This window comes from Podarcis erhardii, assembly GCF_964252035.2.
Source record: "Podarcis erhardii genome assembly, chromosome: 7".
NCBI lineage: Eukaryota > Metazoa > Chordata > Lepidosauria > Squamata > Lacertidae > Podarcis > Podarcis erhardii.
In genome coordinates, this window is record NC_138511.1 from 41703187 (window position 1) to 41720579 (window position 17393).

General features: G+C 47.6%; 1 protein-coding gene across 5 annotated transcripts in view; it reads right to left on the bottom strand.

Annotated features, from left to right (window-relative positions):
• GSE1 (Gse1 coiled-coil protein) overlaps positions 1 to 17393 on the bottom strand; it is a 429515-nt gene that overhangs the window by 168952 nt on the left and 243170 nt on the right. The window contains exon 1 of one of the 5 annotated variants that reach the window (XM_081870142.1): positions 16461 to 16606. The exons of the other annotated variants lie outside the window; for them this stretch is intronic. Coding sequence (XP_081726268.1) covers positions 16461 to 16503 — 43 coding nt within the window. The 5' untranslated portion in view covers positions 16504 to 16606. Of the gene's footprint in view, positions 1 to 16460; positions 16607 to 17393 lie in introns of those variants that run through there. 5 annotated transcript variants of the gene reach the window in all.

Consider the following 17393-nt stretch of genomic DNA (forward strand, 5'->3'; position numbering starts at 1 on the left):
GCAGCAGCAGCAGCAGCAGCAGCTGTCGTTGTGGTAGGCAGCTATCAACCTCTGTGCAATATTTTGTCTGCACACAATTTACCCTTGGCCTTCTAAGCAAATAAGAAGCACCCTTCAAGTCATTCTCTACACAGCTTGTTTTACAAGGCATGGGATACTTCCCAAAGTACACAGGTTGTAACACAATTTTACCTGCAGCCTCTGTACAAAAACAACCCATCCAGTTACACAGTCCACAACCAGAATTAAGGAGGGGAAGTACAATGGAACCTGCCCTTGTGCCTATTCTCTTTCCCAAAGCAGCTGCCTGCTCTAGTTGCCAACTATGGACTTTGCTCAATTTTTTTTTGCAGCCTGCACTCCTACCAAACCCTCATCAGATCCCCCCTCAGCTTCCTGGCACCTTCATGTCTGTCTTCCTAGTCGACTATTTCTTTTTTCTTTCTTGATCCCTCTGGTCCTTCCCTGGTCAAGGCCACCCACACCCCACAGAGGGACATTGCCACTATAAACAAGGACAATTAGCCACACAGCACTGTAACGCTCAGCCAGGCGCCAGCAGCTCCTCCCTTGCCAAGAGGCAGCCAAGTGAGGCACCCGGTGCTCCCTCTCTTAAGTCAGAGTGGCGGCAGGGCTCATCAAGTGTTAACGGTGCAGACAGGCTCATTGGAGGGCGATCCATCTGTTCTTAATACACAGCAAGAAAGAGAAAGCATAAGGATTCTCCCACCACTTGCATCAAAAGCTGCTCATCCAAGAAAGTGAAGCGAGGCTCACTGAAGGCTTATGCAGGAAGGCGAGAGAAGGAAGAGGCACAGCAAGTGGAATAAAAATGGAAAATTGCTCCCCGCCACAATGACTCATGTGCCATATAAAGAGCCACTCTGTCCTTCTAACGCTTGTCCTCTTAGGAAACACAGCAAAAATACAAGTCCTGACACAACACCAATCACAGGATTTCAGGCAGCTGCATGGAAATGCACCGCAAGAGGCCAGTCAACTCATGTTCACCTAGGCTGCCCAAAGAAAGCCAGCCACTTCTGTGCCCTGGCAGAGACTGCCAGATCCAAGAACCTTCCTTCCCATTGACTTGTTTTCTGACCTTGAGCAAAATCGGCACCATGACTGCAGGTGGCACTGTTAGCATGGTCCAAAGGTATTGTTCCCATCTCCCACCCCACTAGCTGAATAGTACCTTGGATATTTCATTATTACAGGGGGTACACAAGTGAGCAGATAGAAAGATGACAAAGAACATAAAAGCAGATGATGACACAGGCTTAGATACAGGAGTTCATAGCTATACATATGTGAAGCTTAAAGTCTGCCCACAGACTGCCTAATAACACATCTCAACATCGACCAACTGAACTCCCACATGTTGCTAATGCATGAGTGGTGCTGCCTTCTCTTTAGCCTAAATACTTCTCTAAAAGGTGTGTTGCTTTGAAACTGCCAGAGAACACTTTTTTTACACACGCAAATCACACAGCCTCAGTGATTTGTGCTTGAATATTTAAAGTAATGTTTATCGCGGGTCAGTGACAAGTCAAATTTGATTTAGCCTGCAGTTGACCTATGATGTTTAGACTGAACCCAGCATAGAACTGAGGTCAGTGACACCAGAAGTTGTGTGTGTACACATGCGTTCATGCTCTAGTTAAATGGGACCTGCCTCAAACAGAGCTAAATGTTTCCTGCTGAAATGGACACAATGTCCCCCTTCCAAAAGCACCATGAGGACCAGGAACCCTGAGCCAATTCCATACTCAACTCCACTATTGCTTGAGCAATGTGAGGGCCCAAGAGCTGCAATTTTATGCCATCATTCCTTGGATGCTTTTCTGACCATTTCACATGACATGAAGATATTCCATACCGAGGTGAGCCTTTCCTTCCCCACAACTGATTAACACCTGCTCCTTGCAAACCGCCCCCCCCCCGCCCCCAATTTAAAACATGAGTTTGTTTGATATGGTTGTGTGTTTTGTTTTTGGAACTAAAACAATGGGTTATATATCCAATGTTAGTCCTTCTCAGAGTAGACCCGCTGGAATTAATGAATATGCTTAACTTAGGTCCAGTAATTTCAATGGGTGTACCCCAAGTAAAATTTAGTTGGCTGCTACTCTGTGTTTTGTTTTTGAGTTGATTTACAAGAGTGCCAAATAAGCAGAACCTCAAATAACAGGTTGTGAGAAAGAAAAAAAAGCAGACTAGTAAAACCAAAATCACCCATCTTCATACACTTTCCCTTTCCAAACACACAAGGACAGGCATTCATCAGGACAGTTGATAACATTTGTAATATCTGGTCTTTTGCTCAAGGAGCTCAAAGCAGCATGTCAATCTCACCACAGCCCTATGGAGTAGACGAACAAAAATGATGTGGCCCAAGGCCACTGAGAAAGCAAAACAAGATTTGAACTCAGGTCTGTTGCACTGAAACACAACACTCTCACCACAACAGCAAGCTGGCCTTCAGAAGCTTTCACAGATGTACTTTAGGGATGAGGGAACCTGTGGCCCTCCAGATGTTGCCAGACTACAACTTCCACCATGCTTTATAGTCTGTATGTCCAAGGGTCAGGGATGATGGGCATTGGAGTCTAACAACATGGTCAGAGATTCCCCAGCCTTGGCTTAGGCAAAGGCACCCGGTGTACCTGTGGCTGTCACATGGATATTCCAACCAATCTGGGATTTTGAGGGAGTATATTAAATTTATTGATGCTACTACTACAGTTGCTCACCCCTGAGAAAAAACCCCAAACCCCCCAAAACAAACCCTAACCTAAAGCTCAGATCTAAGATGAGGGCACAACCCCAGAGTCGTCCGCAACTGGACCTAATGGTCAGAGGTACCTTTACCTTTAATCTGCTGAGAGCATGTCAGTGCTAAATCCCATTATAGGACTAATTCCTGACTTGGGGCAAAAAGTAACAAAATTAGGGAAAGGAAGAAGCTCCTCCCCACACCTTCATTTGGCCTTCCCGCCAAAGATGTGGAAAAAGCTGGCAGAGCCAAGGAGGCCGGCGCCTCTTCCGTGGCAACGGACCAAAGCCCATTACGCTGAGTGCCGATGCGTTGCCCGTTGTTCGTCAATTATTCAGACAATAATTGCACCCTTATTTAAAGTCTAGCCTCGTGTCTGCTGCATAGCAAGCTGCCAAGCACCACATGGATAGGCTAACACCACAAACAGGCCCCCGGCAGTTGTGTGCTCGCTCACTCGCGCGCACACATATATGCATGCACACCTAGCTGATTAATTAAGCAAAGATGTTGAGAGCAGCATGTTCTCAGGTGTGAAGCCGGAGAGGCTGCGATTAGATCCTCCCTGCTCCCTTCAGCTCAGTGTCATTTAATCCCACCTTGATCTTTAAAGGCTCAGAGATGAGCAGAGGATCAGCAGAACACAAGCAGACTCTGGAGGAAGTGGGAAACAGAGTTTGAGGGGGATTTTTGCCCCTGGCTCCATCTCTTCCAAAGCTTGGGGATCAGAACCCACCAACCACAGAGAACCACACTAAGGTGATGGGATGGTGGCTACAAAATAAGCCCTAATGGTCATAGGAGGTAGACTTTCTCATTAGAACTCTGCACAACTTTCTCTGTGTAGAAAACAAGAGGAAGCTGCCTTATCCCAAGTCAAACTGTTGGTCCATCTAGCTGAGTAGGTCGTGGCTCAGTGGTAGAGTGTATGCTTTGCCTGCAAAAGGTCCAGAGTGCAATTCCTGATATCTGCAGATATGAGCTGGAAGGAATCTCTGTCTGAAATGCTGGAGAACTTCTGCCTATCAGAGTGAATGACACTGTGATAGATGGACTAATGGTCTGAGTATAAAGAAGGTAGCTTCCCATGTTCCTATGTACTTTCAACACCTCACCAACTAGCATTGGCTCTTCAAGGTTTCAGAGAGGTGTATTTTCCAGCCCTTCCTGAAGATGCCAGGAATTGAGTCAGGGACCTTCTGCATGTAAAATAGGTGCTCTGTCAATGAGCAACAAACTTTCCAACATGCACCTTTCTACAAACAGGTTGGAAAGAGTGTGAGTTTCCATTTTTGATTGATACACTGAAATGGAAGGCTACCACTATTTCCTTCATTCAATGAGATACACTTCTTTAGCTGGAAATAACTTTTTCAAAACTGCACACAGGATCATAGGGAAAAGATATGGGGTAGAGGGAGGATGTAGACATGTAGACTGTACTGTAGACATGTCCAATGATGTCCACAGTTGTGTCATACCACACCCACTGGTGTGAACAAAATTATGCAGGAAACCATGGTATATCCATCACAAAGGCACAGTTCCATATCACAAATTGTAGTTATAAATTGGGGCGGGGGGGGGAGAGTTAGAAATAAACCCAGCAACACTTGCACAATATCCCCCCACTGACCCCATCCAAAGTCAGCCCAAGTGCTGTCTTCTCTTTAAACAAGAGAAGTATATGCCCATTCCCTTAAACAGTTTGTTCATGTAAATGTTACCAGAATAGGGCCCACTCGGCCCTTTATCAGGGCGCCTCTGCGCACTTACTGCTCCTTGTCATAAACTTGGGAAGGGTGCTGGTCAAGCCAGGACAGAAAACAGGAGTGGCAGACCCCAGGAAGGGGTCTCTGCCTGGGAAGGTCTCTGCCTGTGTTGGGAGAGCCCTGGGGAAGAGGATCCTGGAGAGGGGATTCCCTTGTTGCCACCATTTCCCACAGTACGATGCATGGGCTTCAGTGCCCACTCTGGAGCTGTTGGGAGGCTGGTTCTGGTTTGGCCAGTTTGCCTATTGCACCATCAACTCCGCCTCCAGGGTTGTCAGAAATCACATCTAGTCCTCCCTCTTCAGGGGAGGTTGCTGCCCTGTTGAGGCAGTGGTGTACCCTCCTTCTCCTAGGTTACTGAGACCCCAGAGTAGGCATGGACAGACAGGGCAGGTTCAGCCTTCTCAGAGAAATACCAGGTTGCCTACCCAGGGCTTTTTTTCAGCTGGAACTTACTGGAACTCAGCTCTGGCACCTCTCAGGTGGGCACCTTTGCCATTAGAAGAGAACAAGGCATGCGCTAATGGTGAGCTCCCACACTTCTTTTTCTAGAAAAATAGCACTAGGGATCAGAACGCCTTGCTCCACTAAGTTGTGTCCACCCAAATCACTTATAACGGGCTTGTAAGGGAGGTGCTGTTGCTGGATCAATGTCTCTGTGTAGCTATGTGTAGCACCTGCTGTGTTTTGCCTATGTATCACACTGATCTGAGCATTAAAGATTTTGCTAGAAACTGCAACGGGAATTTGAGTTCTTCATCAAGGGGAGGCCAGTGTTCAAGTGAAGAAAGTCCAGTGAATCAAAGGCTGGAATAAAAAATTTAAAATCTGCCCAGCCTAATTTTCCTTACCTCTGCATTGCCATCTATCACCACGTGCCAATTATCTGGATAATAACCCCTATTACAATGGCTGGCCAGCATCAATTGAACAAGCCCTTAGTGTCTCCTTTTTATGGAAAAATAAGAGCTTGTAGGAAAACAAGCCATTCCTTACTTGGACTGCTAATCTCAGCCACTCTGACTAAGGACATCTACTGGCTACAACCCACTTCTGCTCCCCCAGACAGCCCTGGCTGATCCACTGATTATTTTAAGACTGCAGCCAGGCTTGTGCAAGGAACTACTTGGAATAAGGTCAATTTTTCTGATTTTAACCATCTTTAAAGAAAAAAAAAGGGAGAAAGAGGATTTCAAAGTGCAACAGGAAAAGCAAGTCAATTATTTCCCTTGGCTTTAAATAGCTCCTCTGAACCATAAGCAGAGTCGTGGATCGGCTGGGTCTTGCTCGTGATGCCAATGAAGACCAGTATTGTAAATGACCTTTAAAATAGACTCAAAATTGCATTCATTGTGAGCAAGGTCAGGGATGTAGGTGTCAGTTGGACTAAGTAAGAGATTCTTTTTTGAAAGAGGGTTGTTGATGTGCCCCTCCAGTGACTCTTATTGGCATGCACCAGCAGACAAGCCAGTATCAAATGCTGGTGTAGTTGTTTGCAGGGCTCTATAGGCTGAAAGGTTTGTCCAGTGGAGCAGCAGGACAAAAGTTTCTAGAAGACAGAGAAATGAAGTACTATATTTTTTGCCCCATAGGGTGCACCGGCCCATAGGGTGCACCTAGTTTTTTTGGGGGGGGGAATAAAGGGGGGGGATATTTTTTTTTCCCCAGGCGCGGGGCTGGGGCGGGGGAAGCCTGAGCTTCCCCAGCCCCCAGAACAGGCTGCTCTCCGCAAGCCGTGGGAGCCCTCCCGCGGCTTGCGGAGAGCTACCCAAAGCCCGGGCACGACTGCTCAGCGCACCCAGGCTTTGGGATAGAGGCAGCTCTGCGCAACCCTTGGGAGACCGGCACGACTTCGAGGGTTGCGGAGAGCTGCCTGAAGCCTGGGGAGTGCTGTTCAGCCCTCCCCAGGTTTCGGGCTGCAGGCTGCTGTCCGCAAGCCTTGGGAGCCCGGCGGGAACTCCCGCGGGCTCCCAAGGCTTGCGGATAGCTTCCTGAAGCCTGGAGAGCGAGAGGGGTCGGTGCGCACTGACCCCTCTCACTCTCCAGGCTTCAGCGAAAGCCTGCATTCACCCCATAGGACGCACACACATTTCCCCTTCATTTTTGGAGGGGGAAAGGTGCGTCCTATAGGGCGAAAAATACGGTGCCGGTAATTGTTGCCCAAGATGCAGGGCACCATTAGTTCTGGTCAAACAGGTTTTTGGGGTTGTTTCAGAAACTTCCAGCTCCTATTTGATCAGGGCTTTTAAAGCTCTGCTTAGCAGGAGCAGACTAAGTTTTGCAAAACAGGCAAATCAATACACAGTGTATTCAGGTCTCTAATTAGGTCAGCTTTTGCCAACCATAGTCTTTCCAGATATTTTGGACCACAATTCCAAGCTGTGCTGAATGGGAACTGCAGTCCAAAACATCTGCAAGAGCCCTAGAATTTGTCACTCGAATACTGAAGCAACAGTTCCCAACAAACTAGTTTGTTCTCCTGCAGTTCCCTGCCAAAGTAGCCCCTCCACCACCATAAAAAATAAATAAAACTCATGCCTGAATTATAGAATGCACCTGCTTTGCATGCAGAAGGTCCCAAGGTGAACCCCCGGTCTCCCCAGTTAAAAGGAAGGAGGAGCAGGTAGAACAGACCCTTATCTCCCTCAGACCTTGGAGAGCTGCTGCCAGTTGTAACACACGAAACCAGAGTACATGGACAAACAGTCTTGACCTGCTGTGCAGCAGCTTCCTGTGTTTAGGCACTGATGGGGAGGCAGGCACCACCATGGTGCTTGGGCTATTTTTTGCAGAACGGGAACAGCCAGGAGCACACAAAGCAACTGGTAAAGATTTCTTGATTACTATTCCTACCACCGGCCTTCCAATATGGAGTGCCCTAGCACAACAGTTCAAAGCTGATGGAAGATTAAGCAAGTTATTTGCTTCTCTCTGTGCCTGTGTGTCTGTGTGTCTGTCTGTCTGTCTGTCTGTCTGTCTGTCTGTCTGTCTGTCTCTCACTCACAGTGCCAGATAAATTTCCCCTTTCTCACTTGGGGAGGAGGAGGGCAGAATGAGAGGATAGGGCAGGAAGGCAACGAGTTGATCCTGACCCCATTCATTAGAACATCTGACCCCAGCTAAGAAGGGAGGAGGGCAGAGGGAGGGACAGTCACTAAGAGGCGAATTAATTCATCAGGGAAATGCAATTCCAAGCCGAAATATATTGTCAGCAGGCCACATTAACGCTGGCACCAGGGACACGGGGTTGCACCCCTCCCAAGTGAGCAGCTAAATCAAAGACATCTGGAGAGCTGGCTGAAGGCTGAGATTATTAATGCTGAAATTTAGAAGCCAAGGTCTGAGCTGTGGATCCATCAGCGCCACCAGTTACGTCCAATAAATTAGGAGAGATAAGGATTGAAGGATGGAGTATTAAAAAGGCACCATTCATTGCTGGACTGCAGCGAGTCTCCAGAGGCCCTGCCTTCCCTGGGGAATGTTAACCCTATCTGCTTACAGACAATGGAAAAATCAGCAGGCGTCATGGTAGGAAAGTAAGTCTTTTGCTCAAGGGGGCTTCCCTCACACAGCCAGGCAGGGAATGCTGTGGTGGGGGACAAACAAGAGCCTTGCTGGAGCAACTGGCAACAACTCCAGATGCTGCAGCAATAGATGTACATCCTGTATCTCCTCTAGCCAATACCCTGCACAAAAGCCTCTTTCCTGATCCAGGTCATTGCTCAATGCTTGACTCCTTTCCATCTTTGACCCTCTATATGTAACCCTGTTGCAATTGAAACCTAATCTGTACATATCTACTCTGACCTCCAGCCAGCCAACAAAACAAGTCACACAAGTGGGTTCAGAGAAGGGCTAATAGCATTGTACAAGAGTTAGCCAGAAAGATAAAGGCAGGCATCACCAACACCCCCATATTTGGACTTAGATTCAGCTATTTGCAGACACTGCAACCATCTAACTTTTGAAAGGGATGCTTGCTGCTCTTTAAAGCAGAGGGGGACATGGAGCAGTTGGTAGAAACATTCTAGCTTCAAAATACATTTGTGTGCCTTTAACTTGGGTTCTGTCTGTTCAGACTGCATGAACACCATAGTCAGCATCTTAAGCATCTAGGGCAAGGGGTGTTACTAAAAACCATTACTTTGGGGTAGCTGAAGTGGTGCCCTCTAAATGTTCTGAACTACACCTCCCATCATTCCTGACCACTGGGTATGCTGGCTACGGCTAATAGGAGTTAGTATCCAACTACTGGAGGGCCACAGGTTCCCCATCCCTTGGCAAAGGGAGGAGGGCTGCAGGGCCTTGTCAAGGAGAGGATTCCGTGTTGTTTGGAACTGGAAGCAGAGTTATACAATCTCAAATTCAAATGCACATTGCAAAGGAGCCATCTAAAAGAAGGCAAGAATAATTCCTGCCAAACCTCTACTGGCAAGGAGTTTCAAATAGCTGGGCCTGTCCATAATAGAGGCCAACTGAACCTCAGAGGCACTGAGAAGATCTCAGTAATCAAGGTGGAACATAAGAATCAGGCAGTCATCATGTACAAATTGATCATTTTTAAACTTGCAATTGCAAGAGGATGAACACATAGGGCTACGTACAAAACATGTGCCATACCACTGAGCTGTGGTCCCTTCCCCAGACACAAAGCAGCTCTGGAAGAAGACAGTGTGTCTGCCAGATACCAGCACATGCAAAGAAGCACTCTGGAAGAAGCTTGGCTTTCCAGGGCTGCAAATCAGCCCCACACCTTGTTAAGAAACCAGAGCAGGCAATGTTGCTGCAACTCTGAAGTGAGTTGGCTGTGCTCCAGGAGGGGCACATTAGGCAATGGGATGGGTGGAGGGGAAGATGAGGGTTTCTTCAGCCCCACCCTTAAAGCCGTCTGAAGAATATTGGTTCTCTACACCTTAAGCCCAATGCTGTTGTAAGAGAGAGAGGTTTTGCAGCTTGTTTTGTTTTTTAAGCATGATGGAAGAGAACTGATGTACCAGAGGACACACTTGGGGGTGGAGCCTGGATTCTCTCAGCAACTAGACTTATGCCTATATCCAGTTGGCCTTCAACCTCTGGGCTGATCCACACCATACATTTAAAGCATATTCAAAGTAAATGGCTTTCCATGCCCCCAAATAATCGTGAGAACTGTAGTTTGTCAAGGATGCTGGCAATTGGAGCTCTGTGTGGGGTAAACTACAGTTCCCAGGATTCTTCAGGGAAGCATGTGCTTGAAAAGTATGGTGTTGATGGAGCCTTTGTTAAGGCATCACATATTAGATGTCAGAACAAAGGGGTGGGCCATGTTTTACTATACGCTCAGGTACACAAAGATGCTTCTACCCTCTGTCTGCACTGGAGTCCAGCCCAACTAAAAGGGCTGCTAGCCTCCTGCCTAGGATTCAAATGGCCACCACTTCATACCATACCAGACAGTCCCTAATTCCCTCCAATTAAGTCAAATGACCACTTCACACTCCTGGCCAGACATAAAGTGGACACAGCAACTGCAGCCTTTGCCCCTAGCTCTTTACTGAGCAAGGCGATGTCAGCATTGCAGGTCATTCAGGGACTCATAAACATGCCAAGCATATCCATAACCATCAAGGTGAACAAAGCCCATATGGGAAGTGGCCTCTGATCCTCAGTGGCTAGGGCAACATTAGGGCAATTAAAGAGGATCCAGGCCTACTCTGCAACTGCTGTTCCTCAGCCGTTCAATCTTCCTATTTTGTAGAGTGTGATTGAATTCCACCTTCCTTCTCTCTGTGTGTGCACATTTGTGCATTGGAGAAGCCAAAAAGCGGAGAGAAAGAAACAGAAAGAAGTCACAGCATGAAGGCGGCTGGGTCCCACATCCTGTAATAACAGGTGCCAACTCAATATTGATTTAACAGGAATCATGCTACAGCACAAGACAAGGAGAGCGGGAGAAAAGAAGCAGACCAGGAATGGTGGAGTTCTCATACCTCTCCTGTTCACTCAGAGAAACATATATCATTTGTAGAGGCGGTTTAGTCCTCCACCTAAGACACAAAGCTGACAACTCCTTCTAGTCCTCCTCTTTCTCACCCTCCCCGTATCAACCCACGAGAACCCAAAGGTGGATTGCTCCTCAAACAGATTCTCAAACAGAATCTGGTTTGCCTACAGAAGACCCCAGGTTCAGTCCAGGTAATGTCCCCTGTCTGAAGCCCTGGTGAGCTGCTGCCAGGCAGTATAGACAATGTTGAGCTTGATGAAGCTGCTCATTGACACTTGTGGCAGCATTAAAGGACACTGAGCCACTCAGGATGCAACTACAGGTTTGTTTGTCTTCAAGCAAGAATGGGGAAACTGCCCCCTCCCTGCTGTTATTGAATTCCATCTCTTAGCAGCTCTAGCCAGCATAGCCAATGGTCAGAGATGCTGGGAGGCATAGTACATCTGGAGTGCACCAGCCCCCCCCCCATTTTAAAGGTGGCATATACATAGCCCGTGACAAGGTTACAAAGGTTGCATTTAAAATACCTCTTGTAAGCCTTTCAGTGAGATAAACCTACGGTATTTTACAATACCCCAATCTTCACCAGAGCATTCAATCAACAGGAAACAGACTCCTTGTTGAATGTGGGAGGGAGGGAGACTCAATAAAGGGTAAATTTCAGCTACCTTTGGGAAGAACAGTTAGAAGGTGTGAAATAGTTTGCAACCATTCTGAAAAGGGGGAGGGGCAGCCATATTGGGAAACTGAGTCTGAACAGCCTTTTCTTACAAGGGTTTCTCTTACGCAAGGAACAAAAACTAAGGATAGTGCTATGCCGATGATACATTTGCTCTGTACAACAAGCTGAATTGCAACTGGGTTGCTGGTCCCTATTGTGTCAAAGAGAACACTGTTAAACTGGAGCAGAGGAAACAGAGTATCCAATGCCTCTCCTCTCACCTGCAAAGCCAGAACAGGTCAAGAGTGATCTGAGCTAAGCATGAAAAAGTCATGATTCCTTTCCCCACTACCCCAGGCTCTAGCAGCACTACTGAGAACAACATCCCTCAGAGGCTCCGTAGGTCTGCCTTAACACAAGAAAGAGGTGTTGTACACTTTTGGAAGAAAGGTGGTAATGAGAGTGGAGGGGAAGATGAAAGACTCAGGGGCAGGAGAGAGGATAAGAATCTCAGGAGGAGTCTGTGCCTTTATGAGCCCCCCCCCCCCCACCTCACTGGCTGCTGCATTAGCTCAGTTTCAACAAGCAGCAGAGTTTTTAGAGTGGTGGGTCCAGTTTTAGGGCACTGCCTCCACCTTAAGATTTTGAAGAATCATGCTCCCTTGTTATTTTCAACAGGGGAGCCACCTCTTTGGTTAGTAAAGCTGCTTTTGTATTATTTTTGTTCTGTTCTTTTGTTTTTATACTCTGTGGGTCTTTTCTGCTGTCCTTGCATTAATCATGATGGGGTTTAGGGTCCCTGTTTGAATGGTTTTTAACTATTTAAGATTACGTAAGCTGCCTTGGAACCAGGGCTTGAAAGCCATTCTAGAAATAGAGTAATTAAGTAAAGCAACAAGCTGAGCTGATGGATGAAGTTGAAGGCCCAAGGAAGAGAAGGGTGTAAAATGAACAGAGCTGAGAAAATTAGGGGCTGGGGGGGAAACAAGACCTAGGGAACAGTAAGTTCTGAGGAAACGGCAGCTATCAGGCAGTAGAATAAGCCAGGGGAGGATTATTTTGCACCCTAAAGACAACTAGTCAAAACATGTTGAAATTATTCCATATCACACAAGACATTTTTATTTCCCAAGCCTCAGTTTGATGATTTGCCATTGTGTATGTGCGCCCATGTCCACTTTTTCATGCTGTCCCACTTTCACCCCAGGGTAGCATGGCACAAGAAGGCTGGTGGCCGGGAGAGAGAACTCAGTTACTCATTTTAACTGATCAATTAGATCTTTGGCTGTAGTCCTTATAGAACACGGCCATCTCAAAGGGCAGGCATAAATCAAGCGGGCTCTGCATCCGTAGTGATGGTAAAAATCTCGTCCAAGCAGACACTCCCAGCCACTGAAAGTGGGCCCTGGGGCTGGGCATGGTCTTAGGTTCTGGGGAAACCAAATTCTAAATTAATTCCTGACATCACTGTGTAATGGAGAAATGCATTCACAATAATGCCCCCTTTTCAAAGTCAGCCTGGAACCAGACATATAAGCAATGGGTGTTGCTGTCCAAAGGAGACACCTCCCCCCCCCCATTCTCTCCTTCCAGTCTGGGCACTGACCTGTGCACAGAATCATAAACCCCCTCCTAGCTCAGATTACAGCCTGAGCTGCTTCCAGTTCCCCGTGATCCAAACAGCTTGCCCAGCTGTCCGTCTGCATAACCCCTGCCTGCTAATCCTCCCCAGGGAAGGGAACTCTGATGCCAGAAGAGCTTAGCTGGCACCTTTTGGCCTTCTCCGTATGAGAGGGCACAGCCTGCCCTCTGCCTGCCTTGCCCTCTGCCTATTAGCCTGCGGCAGCTCTAACAAGCAACAACCCCCCACCCACCCACCTGCTTTGTTCCTTTCGAGTGCCATGATACAGTAATAACTGTTTTTTCAGGGAAGGTCTCCCTTTTTATTAGCAAATGCTGCTTTCTGTCCTTGTATTTTATGACAGCAAATCAATGCGCAGCCGCCTCCATTGGCCCAAGCTGTTCATCTGCACAGGCTGATCCTGCTGCTGTAACCACCAACTTTGCCCTAGGACAGAAAGCTGTTCAGGCACACATTAAAGCTCCTCCTTTCCTCCCTTTTAAGGGTACTACCACAAGTACACATACAGTGTTGCTTGACATGCTACAACTATAGGAAGCAGCATTATACAGAGTTCGGACCATTAGTCCATTTAGCAATCTTGTCTACAATGACTGGCAGTGGCTCTCTAGGGTTTCAGACAGGGGCAATTCCCAGTCTTGCCTGAAAAAGCTAGGGCTTTAACATGGAACCTTCTGCATGCAAGGCTCTACCATTGAGCCCTTCCCTAAAAAATACATTTGTAGGAAAATGCTTTGTACTGAATCAGATAACATCTAGCTCAGTACTGCCTGCATTGACATGCAGCAACTCCCCAGGGTTTTGGACAGGAGAATCTAGAGATGCTGAGGACTGAACCTGGGACCTCCTGCATGTAAGACAGGTGCTCTACCACCAAGTTATGGTTGGATCTCACGGTAAATCAGTTTACCATGAACATGGAGATGGCTCCTGGCTTGTTCTTGGGAGGAATAAGCCACAGTCCCTAGGCTTACCCAAATATTTGACAGGGATTTATTTCATAGAATTATAGAATTGTAGAGTCGGAAGAGATCACGAGGGTCATCTAGTCCAACCCCCTGCCATGCAGGCATCTTTTTGCCCAACATGGGGGTCAAACCCATGACCCTGAGATTATGAGTCTCTTACTCTACCAACTAAGCTATCCTGCAGGCACTCAAACCAAGCATGACTGGTGGGTGAGTCAAGAACAAACTTTGACTACCCATCTTTATTTGTTTTCCACAAAAGAAACATGGTCCCTAGTTCAGACTAAACTAAGGGCTATGATTTGTTGCTCCTGCTGGGGGAGGGGTGAAGAAGACACCACCTCCCTGTCCATTACCCCATTATCCACGTTCACAGGAAGCCATTAATCACAGACTGCTGAAGAGCAACAAAAGTGAAGGCAACAGGGGTTTAAAGAGATGCTGGAGCTCAGGGTGAACAAAAAGCAACACTTTCTGATCTGGGAGCCCACTTACTCCACCTCTTAATCCAGGGTGTCTGAAGGCAGAGGTTCTGATTATCAGGTCTAAAAGATACAAACTTTTTAATACTACTTCAACAGTTTCATGTCTGGAGACTGGAAACGAAGCTGCAACACTGAGGGCTACTGAGTTCAATATGAAAATTTGAGCTCTGTAAAAACACATCCATCAGGGACCCAGAAAGAGGAGGGGAAGAGAGTAAAATAGAAAAGCAGAACCTACAGTTGGAAGGAAAGGATAGTTCAAATCCCTGCCAAACCCAATCCAAACTCACCCACTAAGCTATTAACTTAGATCAAAGTAAGGACTTTGTCATCAGTGAGTTTTCTACAGCACCCAGCATACTATCAGAGATGGAGGGAGAGAAGAGAAGAGAAGTAGAGAGCCAAAAAGAAAGTAATCCATAACTTTGCGGGGTGGGGAGCTCCATCACTAAGCTTCATTTCAATTCAAAGTGCCATCTTGGTATGACACCTGTTGCAGCACTAAGACATGCACTTCTCTTATTGTTGCTTTGCCTTGACTTGGTTGTCCATTCCGTTGCAGCTCAGGGCTTCCATCCACATGTCCTTTCATTTGGGTGGCCTCAAACTTTCTAATTTGATGTGCTTTTGAAAGAACCGTATTCCCATGCACACAGAGAAAGAGATTCCTCATCATCACAACTAACCTGCCGAAAATGTTTTGAACAGTCTAATCTGCAACCTGATGGGTATAGGATTTGCTGTAAACTCTTTTTGCAACTCAGGAAGCCAGTAATCTGCACATCTGTATGACCTCTGCTTGCCTTCCCAGTCTCCGTCCCCATCAGTGTCACACACTATAAGACAGCCTGGAAAACTGACACCACAATAAACAAATACATATATGATATGTCTCTCTTAGGTCCTGCCTAGAAAAAGATTTCTGTATAACTTGGAAGTTTGGTCTCAGGACATTGGTAGCTGCTACTTTTGAACATGTTCCTTTATGCTTCAGCCCTCAAAATCTCCCTTAAATCTCCCTTAAATCACCCGCCTTCTCCAGACAAGCCCCCCCCCCCCCCCCGCAACCAATCAAAACTGTCTTTCACCCAATGCCTCACACCACACATAAAGTGAGGGTTAAATTAACAAAAGGCAAGGCAGCCAAAATTCCGGCTGGGATTAGCTATCAAATAACTTTGCATTTAAAGCATCTCTTTTTTTCCTAAAAGGGCCAGAGGCCAGGGGTCAAAGGTCAAAGGTGAAGCCCCAGCAGGTCAGGAAGTCACAGTCAACATGAGTTTTTCCCCTCCCTTTCAGGAAACTGCCAGGCAGGTAGAGTTTAATTAGCCTGAAATGAAGAGAGGTGCTGTCTAGAGAGCTCTCAAGAGACTCACCCCCCTAACTCATTAAAAATCATACAGGACCCCATCCCCCCTCCCCCCCCAAAAACAAGCCCTTTCTAATCTCAAGTGAGCCGAATGCACATGATACTTCTGTTTCTTGTCGCCTCTTGCCTCTCCATCAGGGTCTACTATTCATAACTTCTCTGCATTGCATTGCTTTCTGACCCAGATGTCAATTTGTATGATTTGCAAGGGCCCCTAAAACCACTAGGTTGGCTCCTCTCCACTGCTTAAAGGCAAAAGTAGCTCTACCATGGTGCATCATAGGCACACAGCAGTTCCACCACAAAAAAAGGGTTATTTAGAACAAAACAGACAGGCAAGTGACTCATGAAAGCAAGCCAAGCTATATGTTGCCAGGGAAAGCAAGACTAGCCTTTGAGATTCACTGCAGGATTTGGCGTGCACACCATTGTGTGATTTTTTTATATAAAGAATCCAGAATCACTGACTGTGGGGAGGGGAGATGAGAGAAAGAGGAGGAGGAGGAAGAGTTGGACCTCAAAGCCTACAGCTCCTATACAATGGGTCTCCTCCCCCTCTCCCCCCAATAAGCTCCTGCTAAACATGGGAGCTAGATCATCTCCAACAGCTCCAAACAGTGCAAGTAGAAGAGACCTCTGCACTAACAGGGCATCCAAGCAAGTCCATGAGTGAGCCCTGCTCTCCCTTCCCTGTAGCCTCTTGCCCAAAGCTGGACACCAAGCTAGATAAAACAGGAGCCAGATTTTGCTGCAAGGCGGGGGGGAGGGGTTTGACAGGGAGGAGGCAGCTAAACTTTCACTCACTCAGACTCTGAAGCAAGGTGGACCAGGTCTTCATCTCCAGCATGTTGGCCCTGGCAGCGACGGCAGCAGGGGTACAAAAGCAAGCCCTAGGCAGCAATCCGTGGCATGGCAAGCAACCCCAAGGACGACAACCCCTGCGCCTCTGCCCGCTGGAACGGGGTCACTGTCTGACGGCGTCCACACTCTGATCTCAAGGCAAACAGTTTGGGAAGGTGAGGAAGTGGACTGGAATGATGTCCAGGGTTGGGGGGGGCAGGAGAAGAGGAGGAAGAGCTCAGGGTGCAGGCAAACAGCTGCTCCCGGGATCCTCACTGCAGGCAGGGAGCCAGCTCAGATAGAGAGAAAGATAGCAACCATTTTATTCCCTTTTTAAGCGCAGGCTGCATCTCTCCATCGCTTCCCTCACACCCCACCTCTCCTCCTGTGTGTTCCAGGGTTTGGGTCCTGAGTTGAGGGAGCTTTTGCTTCTCTCCTTCCCGCCCCCCTTCGCTTGTTTGTTCGCCTGCCTCCTTCCCGTCCCCCCCCCCTCTCTCTCTCTCTCTCCCCCTGCCTGCCTCCTCCTCTGCCTTGCACTTGATATCAGCCTTGTCAAGACTGCTGAGTTGAGGCTGACCCCTCACCCGCAGCTGCTAATTAAGGCTCCACAGTGACAGTTCAAGTGCCTCGCCTCAAGTTTGCAGCACCAAAGCGTCTAATTGGAGGAGCCTTTTCATTTCTCAATAGCAGATGCACTCTGGATTCCGGGTTCCCCTCCCCTCTTCCTTCTCCTCCCCCCTCATCCCCTGCTTCTTCATTCCAGGCCCAGGCAAGCACACAGCACTTCCTCTTTTGTATTTAACCATTGGGAAGGGGAGCGACAAGGAGGTGGGACCCAATCCTTGGAGACAGAAGAGGGCTTGGGGGAGGGAAAAGAGCTGCATGTCTTTGCGAAGG